We start from the raw sequence: 19,559 nt of genomic DNA, 5'->3' as shown, positions 1-19,559 counted from the left end.
GATCTTGACAGATTTATCCATTTTTGTATTCATTTTTGTTATAACAGTAAATGATACAATGACTGGAGATATACATGTAGCCATAAAAACATCTATCTCTGTGTTTCTCTTATTATCGATCACTGGGGTACTTACCTATTTAAGCAAAGAAAGAGACACTGACATTCTCTTACAAAGTCATATAGAGGCCATAACTGCATAAGTTTATATTTAAAAATATAAAATACCTCCCATAATCTATCATGTGATTAGACTTATATCTAAAGGTAACGACTGAAACATATGATTCAGTGGTAATTTCTGCTGCCCAGGAACGGCAGCATATTTTTTTCCTGGCAACGTATAAGTTCACTGTTTCTGAAGGTACATTAGGCCTGGGGTATTGGCTGTAAAAGACTGTGTAGTGTCTCTTCCTCCCTCCCCCCATCTCTCTCTTTCTCTCAATAATTTATGAGTCGGTTTTAAAAGGAGCTATTTGTTTTGTGTTAACTATCCTCTGCTGACCTGACGTTATTTCACTTTATATTCTCAGGCTGGATTAGGTGCCAATCATTCCTGTGTATTTCTTTAGCTTCTCTAACATGTTTAAATCATAAAGCTTCTTCACATTATCTTATAAGTTATTTATTTCCTCTTTCTCTTGTTAAGTGTAACCTCTTCAAATTTAGAGCTGGTTTTACTTATCTCTGTAAGCCTAGGCACATAATAAACAACATTAAGTGTTTTATCAATGAATAAATACATATACATATTCAGTAATCATATGTAAGCATTGCCCATAAGGTTCCATAAGAAATAATAATAGATTACATAATATCTGATTCAGATAGCTATATGTACAAAAAATGAGCTTTCTTGGAGAGGTAGCCTGTATAGTGAAAGGTGGGCTTTGGAGTTACTCAGATCTAGGTTTGAATCCCAATTCTGCCAGTTAATTAGCTATGTGTGACCTTGGACAACTTAATTAGCTTCTTTAGTTTCATTAGCCTCACCCATAAAATGGGAATATCTTCTGCTTGTATGTAAACTGCTTGGCATGTAGCAGGTGTTCCGTAAATGATAGTTCCCATCATTATTAATTGTAGAACCTTCCTGGTAGCTTTTCAAGGAACTTTCACTTGTTTGGTTGCCTTACTGCTGGATATAATTAAGCCCTTTATATGATACACCCTATAATCACTAAGGTTACAGAAGTTTGAAACTGTTCCAAGAAGTTATTTTTGAAGTGTTAAGTATGGAAAATGCTTTAAAGAGACCATTGCTTTTCTGCATTTGAACACTTTATAATAAACATTTTAAAAATAAGGATATGACTGTGGTATGTATGCTACAGTTAGTGTTTAATTACTGCTACTTATACATGTTAATAATCCTAGATTTGTTTCCAGATTTTCTAATAATCCCGATACATTTTTCTAATATTGTCAAGTATTTTTATGATAGTTATTCTAATCATCCCCACTCATTGTACAGTTATTGATCTTTTTTCAGTGAACTTATAAAAAAGTATTACAATAGTTTATTCTTCTCTATTAGATATTTACATGTTTTTTCTTTATTGTGTTGAGATTTTGAAATCTGGGACCTTTTTTCTCCTTTAATAAGTACCTAGTTCATGACTCTGTATTCTCTGAGCCACTAATAAAAACTTACTGATTTCTGACTCTATTTCCTCTTCATTAACTTCTCTAGTTTCTAGGAGACACCTTCTAACTATGGTTTTTAGGTACATTATATTAAATGTAAAGAGCTTCCCTGATAGCTCAGTTGGTAAAGAACCTGCCTGCAATACAGGAGACCCCAGTTCAATTCCTGGGTCAGGAAGATCTTCTGGAGACGGGATAGGCTACCCTCTCCAGTATTCTTGGGCTTCCCTTGTGGCTCAGCTGGTAAAGAATCCACCTGCAATGTGGGAGACCCGAATTCGATCACTGGGGTGTAGTATAGGAAAGTGGTTAAAGCTAAAGCTTTAGAGCCAGATGAGCAAGACCTTGGCAAGGTTGTTTAACCTCTTTGAACTTTTTTTTTTTTTTTTTTTTAAATTATGGAGGGCTTCCCTTGTGGCTCAGCTGGTAAAGAATCCATCTTTTATGCATGGGAGACCTGGGTTCAATCCCACTTTCATTCACTTTCTGAGCACAAACCTTCTGACTTTTGAGTTTCTGCTTTACAGCTTTTCCTTAAAAATAAATGTTTGGATGAACAGATTAAGGTTTAAAATTAGGTTCTTTTTAATGTCTGCTCCTTTGACTCCATTGAGATTCTTTGGCTTTTTAAATTTTATTTATTTATTTTTGGCTGTGCTGAGTCTTCATTGCTGACATGGGCTTTTCTCTAGTAGCGGCAAGCAGGGGCTGCTCTCTAGTTGTGGCGCGTGGGCTAATTGCAGTGACTTCTGTTGGTGAGGAGCACAGGCTCTAAAGCACATGAGCTTCAGTAGTGGGGGTGCCTGGGCTCTAGAGCACAGGCTCAGTAGTTGTGCACAGGCTTATTTGTTCCATGGCATGTGGGATATTCCCGGATCAGGGATGGAACCCGTGTCTTCTGCATTGGCAGGCAGATTCTTCACCACTGAGCCTCCAGGAAAGCCCCACTGAAGTTCTTAATGCAGAGTAACCCTCACTAGGATAGTAGAGTTAAGCTAGGGTTACTCTTCTCAGCTCCAGTCTAAATTACTTTTTTCCCCCTGGATGTCTGAAAAGCTTTCTGAGGTGTAGTTATTTTTATAAGAAGAAATACCATAATTTAATTCATTTGTGCTCTTGAGTTTGTGCTTATGTGGTGGATGTTTTTGTTATAGGCTGATGTAAACCCCAGGACTTTGATGACAGATAGTCTGGTTATAAAGAATTTTTTACGCAAAATCATCTCTGTGCTCCCCAAGGTAAGCTGTTCATTTTGCACAATAATGATTCTCTTGTTTAAGTCATGTGTTTTTAAAAGACCTCTACTCTGTAGGTCATGGGAGGATCTGATTGGTTCTCTTTCTTTTTATGACAGTGATTAAAAGTTTTAATATTGAATTGGTTTGGTTCCTGTATTTCTAAGGCAGGCTTGGTATTGGCCATGTGACATCGTTGAGAGCCTGTGGATATAGAGAGAACTTTGTTTTAGATTCATATTTTCACTACCTTACTGTTTTATTGTATCACTTTGAATACCTCGTTTCCCTCCTCTGTGCTTCTTTTTTCTTTTAAACCTGGATAATAAACTGCTGATTATCTCCTTCTTTTCTAAAGTGACTATAAGAGTAAATAAGGAAATTCTGACTTTAAACTCAGGAGAGCTAAAATTTTTATTATTACCTGTAGTTAGAAATGTTCATAAAGTCACAGCAATTAAGTATGCTGTATAACTTCCCCTGTTTTTCTTGCAGGTTTCCTACTTTTTCTGTCTTAAGCACTCAGTATTTATTGTTAGCCAATCTCTATTCCAAGTGTTCACCACATATTTGCTCATTCAGCTCTCCCAGTACCCCTTGTGAAGTAGATTTTGTCATCATCATCCTCATTTTACAGCCAAGGAAACTGTGGTGCGGAAGTTAAATAACTTGCAGAGCCACGATGTGAAAGGAGACAGTCTGGGCTCTCGAGTCCCTTATTACCCATGATATTATGTAGAAAGAAAAAAATATAGGTTGAAAGTAGAAAATAATTACAACAGTGAAGTAAACTGGAGGGAGAACATAAGAGTCCAATGGGGATAGGAGAAGAAAAAACAAAGAAAAAAGCTTGGAATTTCCATATATGAAAACAGTGGAAGCAGTAGAGAGAGAAATGGATAGTTCTTTAAGAAAGCGAGAAGAGATCCATTAGGAGAACAGCAGAGGACAAAGGGTAATATTTCCTCATCAGTTGAGTTCTATTGTTCAATAATGTTCGACTCTTTGCGACCCCATGGACTGCAGCATGCCAGGCTTCCCTGTCCATCACCAACTCCTGGAGCTTACTCAAACTCATGTCCATCGAGTCAGTGATGCCATCCAACCATCTCATCCTCTATCGTCCCCTTCTCCTCCCGCTTTCAGTCTTTCCCAGCATCAGGGTCTTTTCAAATGAGGCAGCTCTTTGCATCAGGTGGCCAAAGTTTGGAGTTTCAGCTTCAGCATCAGTCCCTCCAGTGAATATTCAGAACTGATTTCCTTTAGGATGGACTGGTTGGATCTCCTTGCAGTCCAAGGGACTCTCCAGAGTCTTCTCCAACACCACAGTTCAAAAGCATCAATTCTTCGGCTCTCAGCTTTTTTTATAGTCCAACTCTCACATCCATACATGACAACTGGAAAAACCATAGCTTTGACTAGACGGACCTTTGTTGGCAAAGTAATGTCTCTGTTTTTTAATATGCTGTCTAGGTTGGTCATAGCTTTTCTTCCAAGGAGCAAGTGTCTTTTAATTTCATGGCTACAGTCACCATCTGCAGTGATTTTGGAGCCCCCAAAAATAAAATTTCTCACTGTTCCCGTTGTTTCCCCATCTCTTTGCCATAAAGTAATGGGGCCAGATGCCATGATCTTAGTTTTCTGAATGTTAAGTTTTAAGCCAACTTTTTCACTCTCCTCTTTCACTTTCATCAAGAGGCTCTTTAGTTCTTCTTCGCTTTCTGCCATAAGGGTGGTGTCATCTGCATATCTGAGGTTACTGATACTTCTCCCAGCAATCTTGATTCCAGCTTGTGCTTCATGCAGCCCAGCATTTTGCATGATGTACATAATCTGTGACTAATTAGAACTCTAAGGTAGAACTCAGTGTATTTAAGATTCAGAATTTGAACACAGACAGGTATTAATTATGTTTAGGGAAATTGCAGTGGGGGACAAAGGTGATATGAAGAATATCTTCTTTAGGAATTGAGTATGGGAGCTTTTAATCCTTGTTCTGGTACATGTTAAATATCACACCCCATTTATTTTGCAGATTAGATTTAATTTCAGTGTAAAGGTGAATGGAATCCTCTCCATGGAGATCTTTGGGTAAGTCCTTAATCCCTGACTTAAGTTTATGCAATGGTTGTACATTTTTTCTGTCATTATTGTCCTATTTCCAGTGGGTTCACAGTTTGATTTCTTGACTCCAAGTCACTTTAAAACTTATTTTCCAAGACCCCCACATTTTCTTATTCTAGATTAGCTTTTTAATGAGTAAGTAGATTAAACCTTTCATGCCTTTCCCTTTCACTGGAATGAGTAAACTTAAAAATAACCATTTTTCTCTTGGTTGTGTGTGCTCAGTCACTCAGTTGTGTCCAACTCTTTGTGACCTCATGGACTGTAGCCAGCCAGACTTCTTTGTACATGGAATTTCCCAGGCGAGAATACTGGAGTGGGTTGCCATTTCCTATTCCAGGGGATCTTCCTGACCCAGGGATCAAACCTGTATCTCTTGAGCCTCCTGCCTTGGCAGGCAGATTCTTTACCACTGCGCCATTCCCTTGGTTAGTGAAGTGAAAGTCGCTCAGTAGTGTCCAGCTCTTTGCAACCCCATGGACTATGCAGTCCATGGAATTCTCTAGGCCAGAATACTGAGATGGGCAGCCTTTCCCTTCTCCAGGGGAATCTTCCCAACCCAGGGATTGAACCCAGGTCTCTTGCATTGCGGGTGGATTCTTTACCAGTTGAGCCATAAGGGAAGCCCAGGAATCCTGGAGTGGGTAGCCTATCCCTTCTCCAGGGGATCTTCCTGACCCAGGAATCGAACCGGGGTCTCCTGCATTGCAGGCAGATTCTTTACCAACTGAGCTATCACAGAAGCCCCTTCCCCTTGGTTAATTGGTTACCAAATTCCAGTCATCTCTGGAGTTCGTACTAATGGGCCAAAATTTGTATCAGGCAGAAATTGGTCTTAGAGTCTTTAAGATATGGCTTAGCTTTTCTTTACTTTGCAGGGCAGAGAATGAACCTACTTTGAACCTGTCGAATGGAATTGCTCTTCTCGTAAACTGTCAGCATTACCTGAGGTGAAGGGGAAAGCCTTGTCCCATTCCATGTTTTACTCTTATTATGAGTATGAATATGGGCAGAAATTGAAAATGGTTTCAGTTGTCAATTCTTAGTGCCAAGTGTCAGATTCTCTGTAAGAAAAGTGAGAGTAAAAAAATTTAACCTATCTGTATTGAAAGCTATTATTATTCCTGGCTCCTTGAATGTATTCGTGTTTACCTGAGGGCATGCATGTTCCTTCTTCTCTCCATGCCTTAGTTTCTTCTGTGAATGAATCAAAACAAACTCTGCTAATTCCAATTCCATTTAGGCATGAGAAGAGAGAAATGACTTTAAAAGGTTACTTGCACTCTTAGGTAGAGAGATACTATGACACAAAGAAATTCTTTGTATATTATTGTTTGTGTATTAGCATTTTACATAGGCTTAGAAATCATCTTTCTTCCCACCTCCACCTTTTTCAGACTACAAAAAAAAAAAAAAAAATCCATGGAGGAGGTGGAAAATAAATGGAATAGAGCCCTGTGCTTTGTCTTCCTGTGCTATCCAATTACTGCAGAATCCAAAGTGAACATGAATTATAGCAAGACAAAGCCTGACTTAGGTTTAAGTCCAACTAATTTATTCTTTCTTCAGTAGTTTCTGCCTCTACTTATATGTCCTGAATCAATACTGGTAGCCATAGGATCTTAAGGCTTGAAGAGGCTGCCTGTGGTTTCTCAATCTGTTTTCTTACTCTTGCTCAAAATTACCTCTCCAACTAGAATATGTTTATTCTTTAATATTTGCAGGAAATAAAACCCTCATTCCATATCTTTCTTTAGTAATCTTCTAGCATCATACAATCCCTGCAGGTAGACAGCTTGCTATCATAGATTTACTGAAAGAGTTTAAGCCTCTAAGCCAGTGTTTGTGGATATATTTCCCCGGGTGACCTGATTAGTTTAGAGAAAGGGGGGAAGGTTTATTAATATTTCTTTTCTGTTTACAAAAGAGCTCTCAGAAAGTAAGCAAATACCAGATTTTTTCACAAGATTCTTTCTAGGAGTGGAAGATGTTCCAGTTTTTTCTCATCACTCCTACCAAATAGTAACCTCAGACTTCTTCAGGGGAAAGTGCAGCATATGTAAAAGCAGACATCTAAGAATCACAAGGCCAGTTTTAGGCCATTTGTGATTCAGGGACTGCTGACCCCTACCCCACCTCCACCATGCTGATCTCTGAATGATCTTGGAAACTTCTGCTCAGAACCACAGAGTAGTTTTAGTAGAGGAAATAGACTTTTGAGAATATAAAACTGCCATTAGTGGCAGCAAAAGCAGGAGCCGTGCTACAATTCCTGAAATGCCAATTTGTCTACTTTTTCCATTGCCTCTGATTCACTGAGTGGGACACAGCTTACTTATTCCAGCAAAATTTATGTGGTGGATTATATGGTTATGCATATGCTAGAGGTTATAAAAAGAATCTTGAATTCCCTTTAAAATAATTTCTTAAGAGGGAAAAAGGCTAAATTTGTCTTACCTGCTTTTTTTTGGACAGTACACCAAAATTTGACGCAACTGAATTACCCTGCAGCAGAATCCATCCTGTGCTGGGACACCCAGTAATGCTGTCCCTCCCTGACGATGTGGTGGGAATGGGCTTGTTGGGAGAGCTGACACTGACTCCAGCCGTGGCCCTGTGTCCTTGCCTGAAGGTCTTTTCCAACCAGCTGAATAGGATCTCTTCCGTTTCCATATCCTTTTGATGACAGAGTCCATCAAAATTTTCAAATTCCTTGTCTTTGAAAATGGATTTTTATATTTCAATCCTAAGAAAGCCACTAGCATATAAACTCTGTATGTAGAAGCTGGTATGATTTGTTATAAAAACAAAATCCAATATGAAAGCTAAGCTTGCAAATTTGTTCAAGAAACTGAAAACTATAAAATATGACCCATGTGCCACCTGGTTTTCATATGGTCCAGTGTGACTGGAGCAGGAGTGATTGATGCAAGTAGGAGCAGTGAGGCTGGAAAAGTAGTTTGGAGTTGAATATTTTGGATCTTGAGTGCCACACTAAGTAATGTGAATTTTATTGTGTGCATAATGGGAAACCATTGAGTGTTTTAGGAATCGCCAGCAGCCTTGTACAGGGTGGGTGGGAGAGAAAAGTCAGTAATCACTAAGTACAAAAGTAAGTGAGCTGGGTGAGAGACACTAAGTACATGAATTAAAGGTGTGGTGAGCGTGGAAAGGAGAGAGATCACTGGGAGGAATCAACAAAACCAGGTAACCAGTTCACTGTTGGGTGAGGGAGAGATTAGGGGCAAGAAGTACCGGAAGTTGTTGTCAACAGCCCTATATGCAGAAGATACAGGGTTGATATATAGATATATGGACATATACATACATGGAGCCATAAAATAGGTGGGGAAGGATTCTTTTGGGGGTGATAAAAAATATCCTAAAACTGATGGTGGTGATGCTTGCACAACTTTTTGAATATACTGAAACCAATTTAATTGTACACTTTAAATGGGTGATTTGTATGATACGTAAATTAAATCTCAGTAAAGCTGTTGGAAAAGATTTCCATGGATGGCTGACAGAATAATGATACTGGCAACAAGATGAAAATTATAAATAGCAGATCTGAGGAGTAAAGAAGATTAGTTTAGCTTTACATATGTTGCATTTATGTTGCCCGCAGAACATGTTTTAAAAATAGCCATATAGAAATTTTGGACTGGAATTTGGAAGTGGTCAGATTTTTAGAGACATAGGTTTTAGAGCCTCAGTGTTTTTTCCATAGGTGAGTGAGTATGGTATACTATATGCTATGGCTAGAATATGACACAGGAGTAAACTAGTATATTGTTTGAAGGATTCTCACACAATATGTGTGTGAACTTTAAGTGAATATGAATACTGTTATGGTTGAGTTTAAATCCATCTCCTCCTTATCTGTTTTCTGTTTGTTCCTTGTATTTTATTTCCTTTTCCTTGAAGGCAGACTGGATAAGGTATATTTGTATACTATAAAACCTAAAGCAATCCCTAAGTTAATACCACGAGAGTTATAACTAGTAAGTCAAAAAGGGGGATAAGATGGAATTATTAAAAATACCCAATCCAAAATAGCATCCAAAAATAGGAAAGAAGAAAAAGGAAATAAAATACAGGGAACAAACAGAAAATATGTAACGAGATGATAGATTTAAATGCAACCATAACAAAATTCATATTAAATGTAAATAGTTTAAACAACCCAATTAATTAAAAGACATTCACATGTCCTGACTCTTCAGATACACGACTCTTATTCTGAGTTTGCAGCACCTCAAAGCTCCCTGGCTCTAAACAGCAAATGTGTTGGCCTCAGTTCATGCGTTAACGCCTTCTTGAGTTTGTGATGGAGACTTCACTTATAGACACTGCCTCCCTTTGCTCTGTTGTGACTTTCAGTAATGTCCCTGTGCCCACTGGATTTTAATCGTCACACTTACTGCCTCCTGTTTACCTTATTAAAAAGAGGATGAAAACAGAAAGATGAAGGAAAATATCTATTCTGGGCTTATTAGCTTTGGTTCAGGGGGACAAAAAAAAGCTTATGCAGTGGTTCTTAACTGGGTACTTTTGCCCTCAGAGGACATCTGGCAATGTCTGGAGACGTTTTGATCCTTACGACTGGAGGCAGAGGTGATACTGGCATCTAGTGGGAGTGGGTAGAAGCCAGGGGTGCTGCTTTAGCATCCTGTGGTGCACGGGACAGCCCCACCGTAAAGAGGTATCTGGCCCAGAGTGTCAGTGTGCCGAGGTCGAGAAACACTGGCTTATATATAACCTGGCTTATAGGGAGGGTGTGGGTGGGACTGGAAGGTCAAGGGGAGGAAACCACTCTAGGGGCCTGTCTTTCTTAGTCCTGGTTAAAGAGTAGGTTGGAGAAGGTGAAGCATTTCCTTCTCAATCTGAACATACTCATACTCACTGGAAAATATTCTTTGGTATATGTTTTTAATTTAGCATGCATCACATAGTATTACAGTTTATTGGTTTTTATGTGTATCTCCCATATTGTAAATCTAACTTGAAGGTAGGTATTAAATCTGTATATTCATGTTTGTATCCACAGAATTTAGTGCAGTATAGTGTTTAGCCTGTGTTATTAATACCATTGAAACCTATGATTTAATGAGTAGGATCAGTAAATGAACAAATTGTCCCAATACTATCCTGGTAGCTCACACTCGTTAAACGTGGAGTAGATTTCTGAAGATTCTAGCGGTTCAATCTCTGGTGACTCACACCTGTCCTTAATGTGGAAAGGGCTTAATATGTAACTGCCTGGCATGCTAGTTTATTTCTGAGAGTGTGAACCAGGTCAATGTTGTATTTGTTTTATGCAAATGAATACATAATCACAAAAACTAACGTTTTGGAGTTTTCTTTAGCCACTATACATATTTCTGTATGGACCTTCAGGTCTGCCTCTAATGTTTCCAAATTCAGAGCAGCCAACTACTGCTGTCTTCAAAGACACCTCTTATTTCATTGACGGGAAGAAGTGCCGCTTGTGTATGGTGCCCAGTTTGGATCTCAGTTTAGACAGAGGTAAATCTCTGTCTCTCTCTGTTTACATAGGAATAAAGAACTCTGTAAAATATTAGAGAAATGCAAGAAAATATAAATAGCAAATATATATAAGAACAGGACCTAGTGATCTGATGGCTTAGGTTGAGGGTACAGGTAGGAGTCTGGCTAAGTCTGAGAGTCCACGTGAAGTGAGTCATACAGGTGTCAACAGGCAAGGCCCCACCAGAGCCTAACTGTTTTGGTATTATGTATTAATGCTGGTTCCCTTCTCATTTCTACTGCCTCCTCTATTCCTGGTCTCCTGGAAGTAGTCATTGGACCTTTACTTTCTAAGGATTTGTTCAGAAGGTTTCTGTTGTACCTTAATCTATCAACTCTGGAATTTTAAAAAGGTTGTTAAAGTTGCAGTCACATCTTTGACCTATTGTAGAAGAGAAACATTTCCCAATGAAATGAGAAAATCCATATAAAATTACTTAGAAAAAATATAATACTACATAAAAGCAAGGCAGAAGTATCAACCATATAGTAATAAACCTGGTAAACTGACTGTGCTATTCATATAGAGCCTAACCACATTGGCTTTGGGTGAATCATGCTGAAAATTGGATGCTTAATAGTTGGGCCAACAAATGAAACTGAGAAATAGGAATATGCAACCATAAGCTGATGTCTAGGAGCTTTATAGTCTTGAACTTGACTGTTGTTAGCCAGAATCGTTTGATATTTAAAAGGTAGTCTATTTAACTGGATCCTGAGGAAGTTCACCAGTAGGGAGGAGGTAGCCAGGGAGGAGGTATTCTAGAGTTGTAACTGGTTTGAGAAGATTGAAGCCTCCTGGTATAGGGATGTATCTCTGAGAGAAAGAATCTTCATCTAGGAAGAAGGCCTCATGGTGAGCCTTTTTTTTCTTGAGTTGGTAGTTTTTCCAGAGGGTGAGATGAAAGGAGGTATCCTTGGGACTCCTATAGGTAAGTGGTTTTGTTAGGAAAGAATGTTTGGTCTTAATAAGGCTGTGACCACAGCTGTGGGCTGGCTCTTGTTTTTTATATTAAGAAAGGCCACAGACACTGAGCTAACAGTGGAGGTGAAGGTTAGGTGCCCAGGCATTGAGGAAGACATTATGTTTAACTGGCCAAGAAATGTCAATGATGGCCTCTGTGACTAGCCACTCAGACCTCTGGCAGCACTTACGTAAGGCCATCAGTGGGGGTGAAGTGTTTTCTCTGCTGTCTTGGTACCTGAGTCCAAATTCCATTTTATTTTCCTGGCTTTGACCCTTGTTAGGGGGTCTTAGTAACTTGAATGGTGATTCATGTTCCTCTGAAAGTGAGGCAATGAATGAATGACATGTATTATTGTCTATTAATGTTCTTGTTTAAACTGAACTGGACCACATGGATTGTACTTTAAAAGATTAAGGTGCTAGAAAGTGACTGTAGGGATCAGATTACATGGGAATACAAATATCAGATAGCATTGTGGTTAAGAGCACAGATTTTGGGGTTAGTCTAAAACAGTTCCATCACCTACTGTCTCATGTTGGGCAATGTATTTAACCTATCTGTGCCTCTTTTCTTGTCCGTAAAAGAGCCTAAGACTAGGTCCCATACCATAGTGTGGTGAAATCTAAATGTTGAGATAGTCCACGCAAAGAATTTCATGTGGTACATGGCATGTAGTCAGCATTCAATACAAGTTAGCTCTTATCATGATCGTTACTCTTCTACTAGTGATACCCACATCTTACTAGTCTCTTACTGCTGATACCTACCTTAGAAAGTAACTTGAGGAATGAATGAATTTATTGTATAATGCTTCTCAGTAAATTCTAAGGAATGCTGTTTGGTTTGCATTTTACATACCCAGTTGTTATTCTGATGTTCTTCCTGTGAGTCACTATTATTTGCTTCCATCATGTGGGTAGAGAAAGATTCAGGAGGAGAAGGGAGTGTTCAAATTTAGATCTATCTCAGGTCCCTCTTTGTTTGAAGCATAGGTTGTTTATTCACTTAGCTTTTTGAGGGCTTTACTTATCTTATTCTGTAATATCTCATCCTCTAGGTTCGGTGCTTCCAGATGTGAGTTATCAGGTGGAATCTGGTGAGGGAGAAGAACAGTCTCAGAATATGGATCCTCAGGGACAAACTCTGCTGCTTTTTCTCTTTGTGGATTTCCACAGAGGATTTCCAGTCCAGAAAATGGAACTCTGGGGTAGGTATAGAAGAATGGGGCTGCCAGCTTGGATGTGCTTAAATGTTAAGAGAATAAAGAAAAGAGACTTGGGGACTTCCATGGTGGTCCAGTGGCTAAGACTCCATGCTCCTAAACTCTCCAATGAAATCACCGAGTTTCAGTCCCTGGTTGGGGAACTAGATCCCACATGTGGCAATTAAGAGTTCACATGCTACGACTAAAGATCCCACAACAAAGATCAGAGATTCCATGTGCTGCAACTAAGACCTGGTGCAGTCAAATAAATAAAAAAAAATATTTTTAAAAGAAAGGAAACTTTACATGATGCATAAATCTGAATAGATGTGCTCCTGTAGAATAACACATTTCAGTGAAAACCCTTGCTTAAGTAAGTTAAACTATATGCTATGTGAGAAAGATCTATATCTTGAAGCATCACTTAGATGATGACAATCCCAGATTTGGTACACCAGAAATCACTTCCTGTTGGTCCCTACAGGGTATATTACCTTAGATGGGTAGTTCTCAACCTCAGCTGCACAATATATGACTTGAGGAGCTTCTAAAAAATGCCCACACCTCACCCCTAGAGATTTGGATTTCCTTGGACTGAAGTGGGCCTCAGGTATCAGTATGTTTTTAAAGCTTCTTAGGTTGGAGTACTATTCACCATCCTCCTGCTTTTCCAAGTGCAATCAAGAAAAGCTATCAGTCTTACTTGGCCTTAACGCAACATCTCAAGTTCAACACAAGGAGGTGTGGGAGTGCATTGGTATGAATGGCTTTGTGGGATTGCCACATCAGCTTCTGGAACAGGACAAAGAGTCCTTGTTCAGGCATACAGATGCCTTTGGCATTTATCTAACAGATAGGTAATAACCTGCTATCAGAAGTTTCCTCTGTTAAAGCTGTGACTTACAACCTGTTTTGTGCTCCATGAAACATGTGCATCAGAATCACCTGGAGTATTTGAAAATGTGCAGCTTCCTGGGCAAGGATTTACTCAGTTTTGCTAATGTAAATATCTGTATGGCTCAGGAATATGCATTTTTAACAAACTTCTCAGGTGATTCCTAAACATGGTACAATTTGAAAACCACTGAATATAAGAGTTGATGCTTTTGAATTATGGTGCTGAAGAAGACTCTTGAGAGTCCCTTGGGCTGCAAGGAGATCAAACCAGTCAATCCTAAAGGAAATCAACCCTGAATACTCATTGGAAGGGCTGATGCTGAAGCTGAAGCTCCAGTACTTTGGCCACCTGGTGTGAAGAGCCAGCTCATTGGAAAAGACCCTGATGCTGGGAAAGATTGAGGGCAGGAGGCGAAGGGGACGACAGAGGGTGAGGTGATTGGATGGCATCACTAACTCAGTGGACATGAATTTGAGCAAACTCTGGGAGATAGTGAAGGACAGAGAAACCTGGCGTGCTGTAGTCCATGGGATTGCAAAGAGTCGGACATGACTTAGTGACTGAACAAATAAGAGTGGCTTATGCAGTTTAATCCAATAAAGTCTGAGACATAAATTTAAGTGTTTCTCAGTGCCCTCTGAAACTGAAGGAAGTAGCAAGAAGTGGAGCTTCTAAATGTCTGGGGAAATGTTCATAAGTCTCCCTTTTGGGGCTCCTGACATGTTTCTGTGTTATTCTTCCTTTGTGGGCCAAAGTTTTTTCTTGAGACTTTACTCTCTAGGCATTCCAGTGCTGTTTGGTGTGGCCCTGTTCCCATTGAGTCATAAGAGAAATGAGAGCTTATAACCCCAGATCAAAAGAGCTGACATTGACTGGTGCCAGTTATTTGTTGAACCTGTGGGATTCTTACTGCTGCCAGCCTTCCATGCCTCTCCTACTTTTCCCCACCATGTATCTGTTCTTTAGGAGAGAAGCACTGCTTTCCTGGATTCTGGCTTGCAGCTCTTTAAAGAGCTGGTGTCCCCTGGTGCCCCACTGTTCCATTCATTAAGATGCTGGAATGGGAACGTAGAAGAGAGACAATCTGTGAGGCTTCCAACTAGGAGGTCAAAGGTGAAAATGCCTAGGGCTGTTTGTTTCCTGCCTCTGCTCGCCTGGACAGAGGCTCTTAAAAGAAGCAGCTTAGTATGGTGGAAAGGACTTCAGGGTACAGTCAAGAGATCTGGGGTAAATTTTTAGTTCTGCTATCAAATTCCTTAATGACTTTTGGGAAGCAAGTCACAGGAATTATCTGATCCTTCCTTTTCATATATTTAACATGAGATTGTTGGACAAGATGCTATCAAAGCCCTTCCAAGTCTAAAGACCCTCTTAAGATGTAAGATCTACTATTTTTAGGCTTTTTTTTTTTAGATCTGCTATGTTCAGTCTTCCCTAGGATGACATAAAGTCTGGTTCCCCATTCTGAATCCTATTAAACATACTTCCTCAGAAACCAGGGTTACCTATCATTCTTCTAGAACTGTACTAGTTTGCACACCTCTGTTTAGCTTGACTCTGAAGGCCTGCAGCATCTCAGGCAGCTGTACTAAGTATTAGATTAAATTGAAATTCATCACTGAATCAGTAAACAGAGCAGTTATTATCTTAAGATTTCTGGGGCGTCCCTGGTGGTCCAGTGGTTCAGATTCTGTGCTTCCACTACAGTGGGTTGGGGTTCAATCCCTGGTCATGGAAGTTCTGCATGCCATGAGGTGCAGCAAAAAATAAATAAATTTTAAAAAATAAATAAAATTTCCTTAGACATCTGAGAGTTTAGGACTAGCTTTTGAAGAAGATGCACTGTAAGGGTAGGTAGATATAGACACATGTAGTAATTTTATAGATTATGTAGTGATTTTATTTTCTTTTCCCCCTCTTCTTTCTCATATCCTTGAAAGCTTTCCCCAGAGCTCCTTTTAGGAAACAGATTGTGCAGAACTACAGTCTGTTTCCATGTGTCTTAAAAAAATCACTGAATTGGCCTTCTGCCTACCTTGTCATGGTAACTTTTCTATGATTAACTCATTATTTTGCCACAGTGTTACAGGCATCTGGTGGTATAAGCAGTTTTAGGAATGAAACTATAGCTTTCAATTAAATGACTGCTTTCAAAGGAGGTCTGACTGATTTCTTAAGGCTATTCTTAGGACCAAACTATAGAAAATAGTAATCCAAATGATATCATAGCAATAGTGATATTTTCTGAGTATTGCAATGTACATCGCAAAACACTTCCTATATATTATCCCAGTTTATCTGCACAAAATACCCATGATAGCAAGTGGTAAAAGCCACTTTCTGCAATAAAATGAGAAACGTTTGAAGTGACATGGTCACTATTAGTTGGTAGTAGAATCGACCCTGGAATCTATGTTCTCTTGACTCCAGTTCCAGACCCCTTTTGAGCAGAGCACATATTACTTTCCCTCCAGGAAAGCATAGTGGTGCCTTGTGGTAGAAAATGTTCCTTCTGACTTCCATTTTAAATACAGCCCTGAGAAAAGCATGCCAGCCTTACCTTTGAACAGACCATCCAGAGAGTAGAAAAGCACCGAAAAAGAAAGATTAAGAAGCATTTTCTCCAGGTACCCTGAAAAGTAAATTTGTCTTCCTCTATTGGTTGTATCCGGATCATCAATGCTAACGTATTGTTTAATGACGTATTTTGCCCATCAGTCTCACGTGTTAGCTTTTCTGAAGGATGCTGAGCAGTGGTGCCTGTGGTTACTTTATCAGAGATAATTCCCCATTTAAAAAGACTATACCAGAACTTCCCTGGTGGTCCAGTGGTTAAAAATCTGCCTGCCAATGCAGGGGACACAGGTTTGATCCCTGGTTGGGGAAGATCCCACTTGCTGTGGAGCGGCTGAGCCCATGTACCACGACTACCGAGCCTGTGCCCTAGAGCCTGGGAGCCACAGCTGCTGAGCCCATGTGCTGCAACTGCTGAGGCCTGTGCCTAGAGCTGGTGCACCGCAGTGAAGAGTGGCCCCCACTCACCACAGCTAGAGAAAAACCAGTGCATCAGTGATGACCCAGTGGGGCTCAAAACAGATAAATACAAATCAGTGAAAAGACTATCCTGGAAGTGCTCAGAGTCATCTTTGTGAGTTTTAACTTTTTCTATACCACAACACATCTAAAAGGATCGATACCCTGACAGTAACAGTGGCGCTCACCAAACAGTGACACTAAATAGACATACTCTCCAGGAGGCTTTTCCTTTCCTTTCGGAGTCACTGGTATCACTGTTTAGAGTATGTGGTGTATATTTCTGTTTCCGATGTGAATTAAAGAGGATCCTTTATTTGATTCTTCAAACATAATATTCTGCACTTTTAGTGAGCTTTCTGTCCTTTGTGAGTGGAAATTGGGTAGGTTTGTAAGTTGTGGGGTTTTTTTTTGTCTAAAAAAGCAATTATTTGTGGATGGGTGGAAGCGGCCTCTTCTGTTAAGAGGCCTCTTTCCCATCCTCAGCCCTGATTCAGAGCACATCAACGGCAGTCTTGAAGTGGTCATTCTCACTCAAGGTTACCAACATTCTCCCTCTCTTTAGGAGTCCACACTTTTCTCTCAACTCATCTCAGTGCCATCCTCAGGGAGAGCCACAGCGTGGTGCAAGATTGCATCCAGGCCGCTGTGGACCGGGCCTTGGAGCAGCATCACCAGGCTGTCAAGGTAATAAGAAATTCACAGCTCCCTTTCTCCTTCTGTCTCTCAGGGAAAGATAGAGTATCTGACAGATGGGGGCTGAGATCCCTTCCTCCCTTAATGCATCTTTCTTCCTCTTCTCTTTCATCACCTGGGCTGATCTTATAAACTGCCTCTAGCCTCGGAACTCAGGCTTTAGCCTAGACGGGTCACTGTAACCACTTGCTTAGTCTTACCTCCTTGTAGGTGAGTTTGAGTAAAGAGGGGCAAAATAATAGACGGGGAGAATGACTGATAATAAGCCTTTTTTTTTTTTTTGAGAGCAAATTTTATTTTCTTTTTGGAACATGTGACTGACGGTCATTGTATTTTTTCCCAAGCAGAATGGGCTTGGTTCTGCCTGCCTGTCAGTTGGTTTTCACCACTCCCATATACCGGAGACAGGAAAACATTTATAAAAGAACAGTACACACAGAACCCAGGACTCTGTACCTTTCTAGGTAGCTTCACACATTGAACTGTCCTTGTATATTAACTTACAGTGCCACTAATGTCTTCTCTCTTTCACACACTGAAGGGCTTTATTATTCTAACCACAGTGAAGTGAAAGTCACTCAGTCGTGTCCAACTCTCTGTGACCCCAAGGACTGTAGCCTGCCAGGCTCCTCTGTCCATGGAATTCTCCAGGCAAGAATACTGGAGTGGGTTGCCATTTCCTTCTCCAGGAGATCTTCCCAACCCAGGGATTGAACCCAAGTCTCCTGCATTGAAGGCAGATTCTTTACTGTCTGAACCACCAGGGAAGCCCTAGAATATTCTAGGTAGTTCTACACATTGAACTATCATTGTATATTAATTTAGAGTGCCATTAATGTCTTCTCTCTTTCACATACCAAAGTGCCTTATCATTCTAACTATAAGTTCTAGATAAATTGATAGCACATGCATGCACTTAGCCTGAAATGTTTTAATTGAAGCATAGTTAATTTATAAGGTTGTATTAATTACTGCTGTTCAGGAGAATGATTCAGTTATATGTACATATACATCCTTTTTTAAAGAACAATTCTATTCCATTATGGTTTATCAAAGGATATTGAATAGAGTTCTCTGGGTTATACAGTGGGACCTCGTTATTTATCTATTCTATACATAAAAGCTTACATCAGTGCACCTCTCTCTTATAGATTTCCGCTTCTCACACATGCTTCTAGAGCTACTGTTTCAGTAAATCTTAAATTCTCCCTCCATTTGCTAATCCTTTATAGCATCACTTTGCCTTCATATCTGGCTTTCTGAATTCCTCCATCTTGTATACTTTTGGTAACACATTTATTACTTAATATGGCCTCCTTTTCAAGCAAAAAACAACCACACTAAGAGTAAAGCTTGAAGCTTTTTGTTTTTTAATGGTAAGTATATCTGCTTTATTGCCCAGTGTCTTACTGCTTGTCTTTTCTGAATGTATCTGTGTCAATAAGTCACCTCTGTGAAAGGAGATAACATTTTTAATGTATTTAAATTCCTTAAGTGTCCTTTATGTGTCACGATCTCAGTAAGTATTGTTGGTGGAAAGGGAGCCATTGTTGAAATCCTGCTCTGACTCAAATATTTGGTCCCTTTAGGGACTCTGAACCAGCAGTTCAGGATTATTATAAACTGTGGTCTCCCCCTCCCTTGTTTTGTTCCCTAGGCTCGTCAGAGACTACAGGCCTCACTGTCAGTGGCTGTGAGTTCCATCATGAGTATTATGACTGGAAGCACAAACAGCAGCTTCCGGAACACCTGCCTCCAGACGCTTCAGGTTGGTAAGGATTGGAAATGCTTAAAGGTGTGGGGTTTTAATGACATTCTGCTGCCTCTCTTAGGAATACGTGCAGTACTCTTAGAAACATCATTTAATTTGATCCTACTATGATTCTACGTAAGTGTTTTATGATGTGTTCATTGAATAGAGAGTGATGTATGTACTATTTTATAAATGAGAAAACAAGTTATTTAAGATTTCTGTTTCTTTTAGGTCATACAGATAGTTATAAGCAGAGCTAGGATTAGGTCATGAGTCCCAATTTCTTACTGAAGAGTGTTCTATTACATCATAGTGACAGAATACATTGGAAATAACTGAGCCACCATAAACGTGACATATGTTTGGCAGTTTGGAATAGTGTAACAAGGTTTGGAATCAGAGGCCTGAGTTCAAATCTTGACTTGTTTACTTACTAGCTATGTGGACTTAGG

General features: G+C 39.7%; 1 protein-coding gene across 8 annotated transcripts in view; it reads left to right on the top strand.

Moving 5' to 3' along the window:
• Nucleotides 1–19,559, top strand: part of LOC122708866 (CAAX prenyl protease 2) — a 79,067-nt gene that overhangs the window by 42,577 nt on the left and 16,931 nt on the right. For 5 of the 8 annotated variants that reach the window (XM_043925622.1, XM_043925593.1, XM_043925613.1 and 2 more), the window contains 8 exons: nucleotides 2,801–2,884; nucleotides 4,917–4,972; nucleotides 5,884–5,955; nucleotides 7,481–7,676; nucleotides 10,384–10,534; nucleotides 12,581–12,730; nucleotides 17,224–17,345; nucleotides 19,012–19,122. In XM_043925622.1, coding sequence (XP_043781557.1) covers nucleotides 2,801–2,884; nucleotides 4,917–4,972; nucleotides 5,884–5,955; nucleotides 7,481–7,676; nucleotides 10,384–10,534; nucleotides 12,581–12,730; nucleotides 17,224–17,345; nucleotides 19,012–19,122 — 942 coding nt within the window. Of the gene's footprint in view, nucleotides 1–2,800; nucleotides 2,885–4,916; nucleotides 4,973–5,883; nucleotides 5,956–7,480; nucleotides 7,677–9,579; nucleotides 9,623–10,383; nucleotides 10,535–12,580; nucleotides 12,731–17,223; nucleotides 17,346–19,011; nucleotides 19,123–19,559 lie in introns of those variants that run through there. The other 3 variants (XM_043925642.1, XM_043925651.1, XM_043925661.1) reach the window with 3 other exon arrangements.

This window comes from Cervus elaphus, chromosome 2, assembly GCF_910594005.1.
Source record: "Cervus elaphus chromosome 2, mCerEla1.1, whole genome shotgun sequence".
Classification (NCBI taxonomy): domain Eukaryota; kingdom Metazoa; phylum Chordata; class Mammalia; order Artiodactyla; family Cervidae; genus Cervus; species Cervus elaphus.
This window is presented reverse-complemented; position numbering and strand designations above follow the sequence as displayed.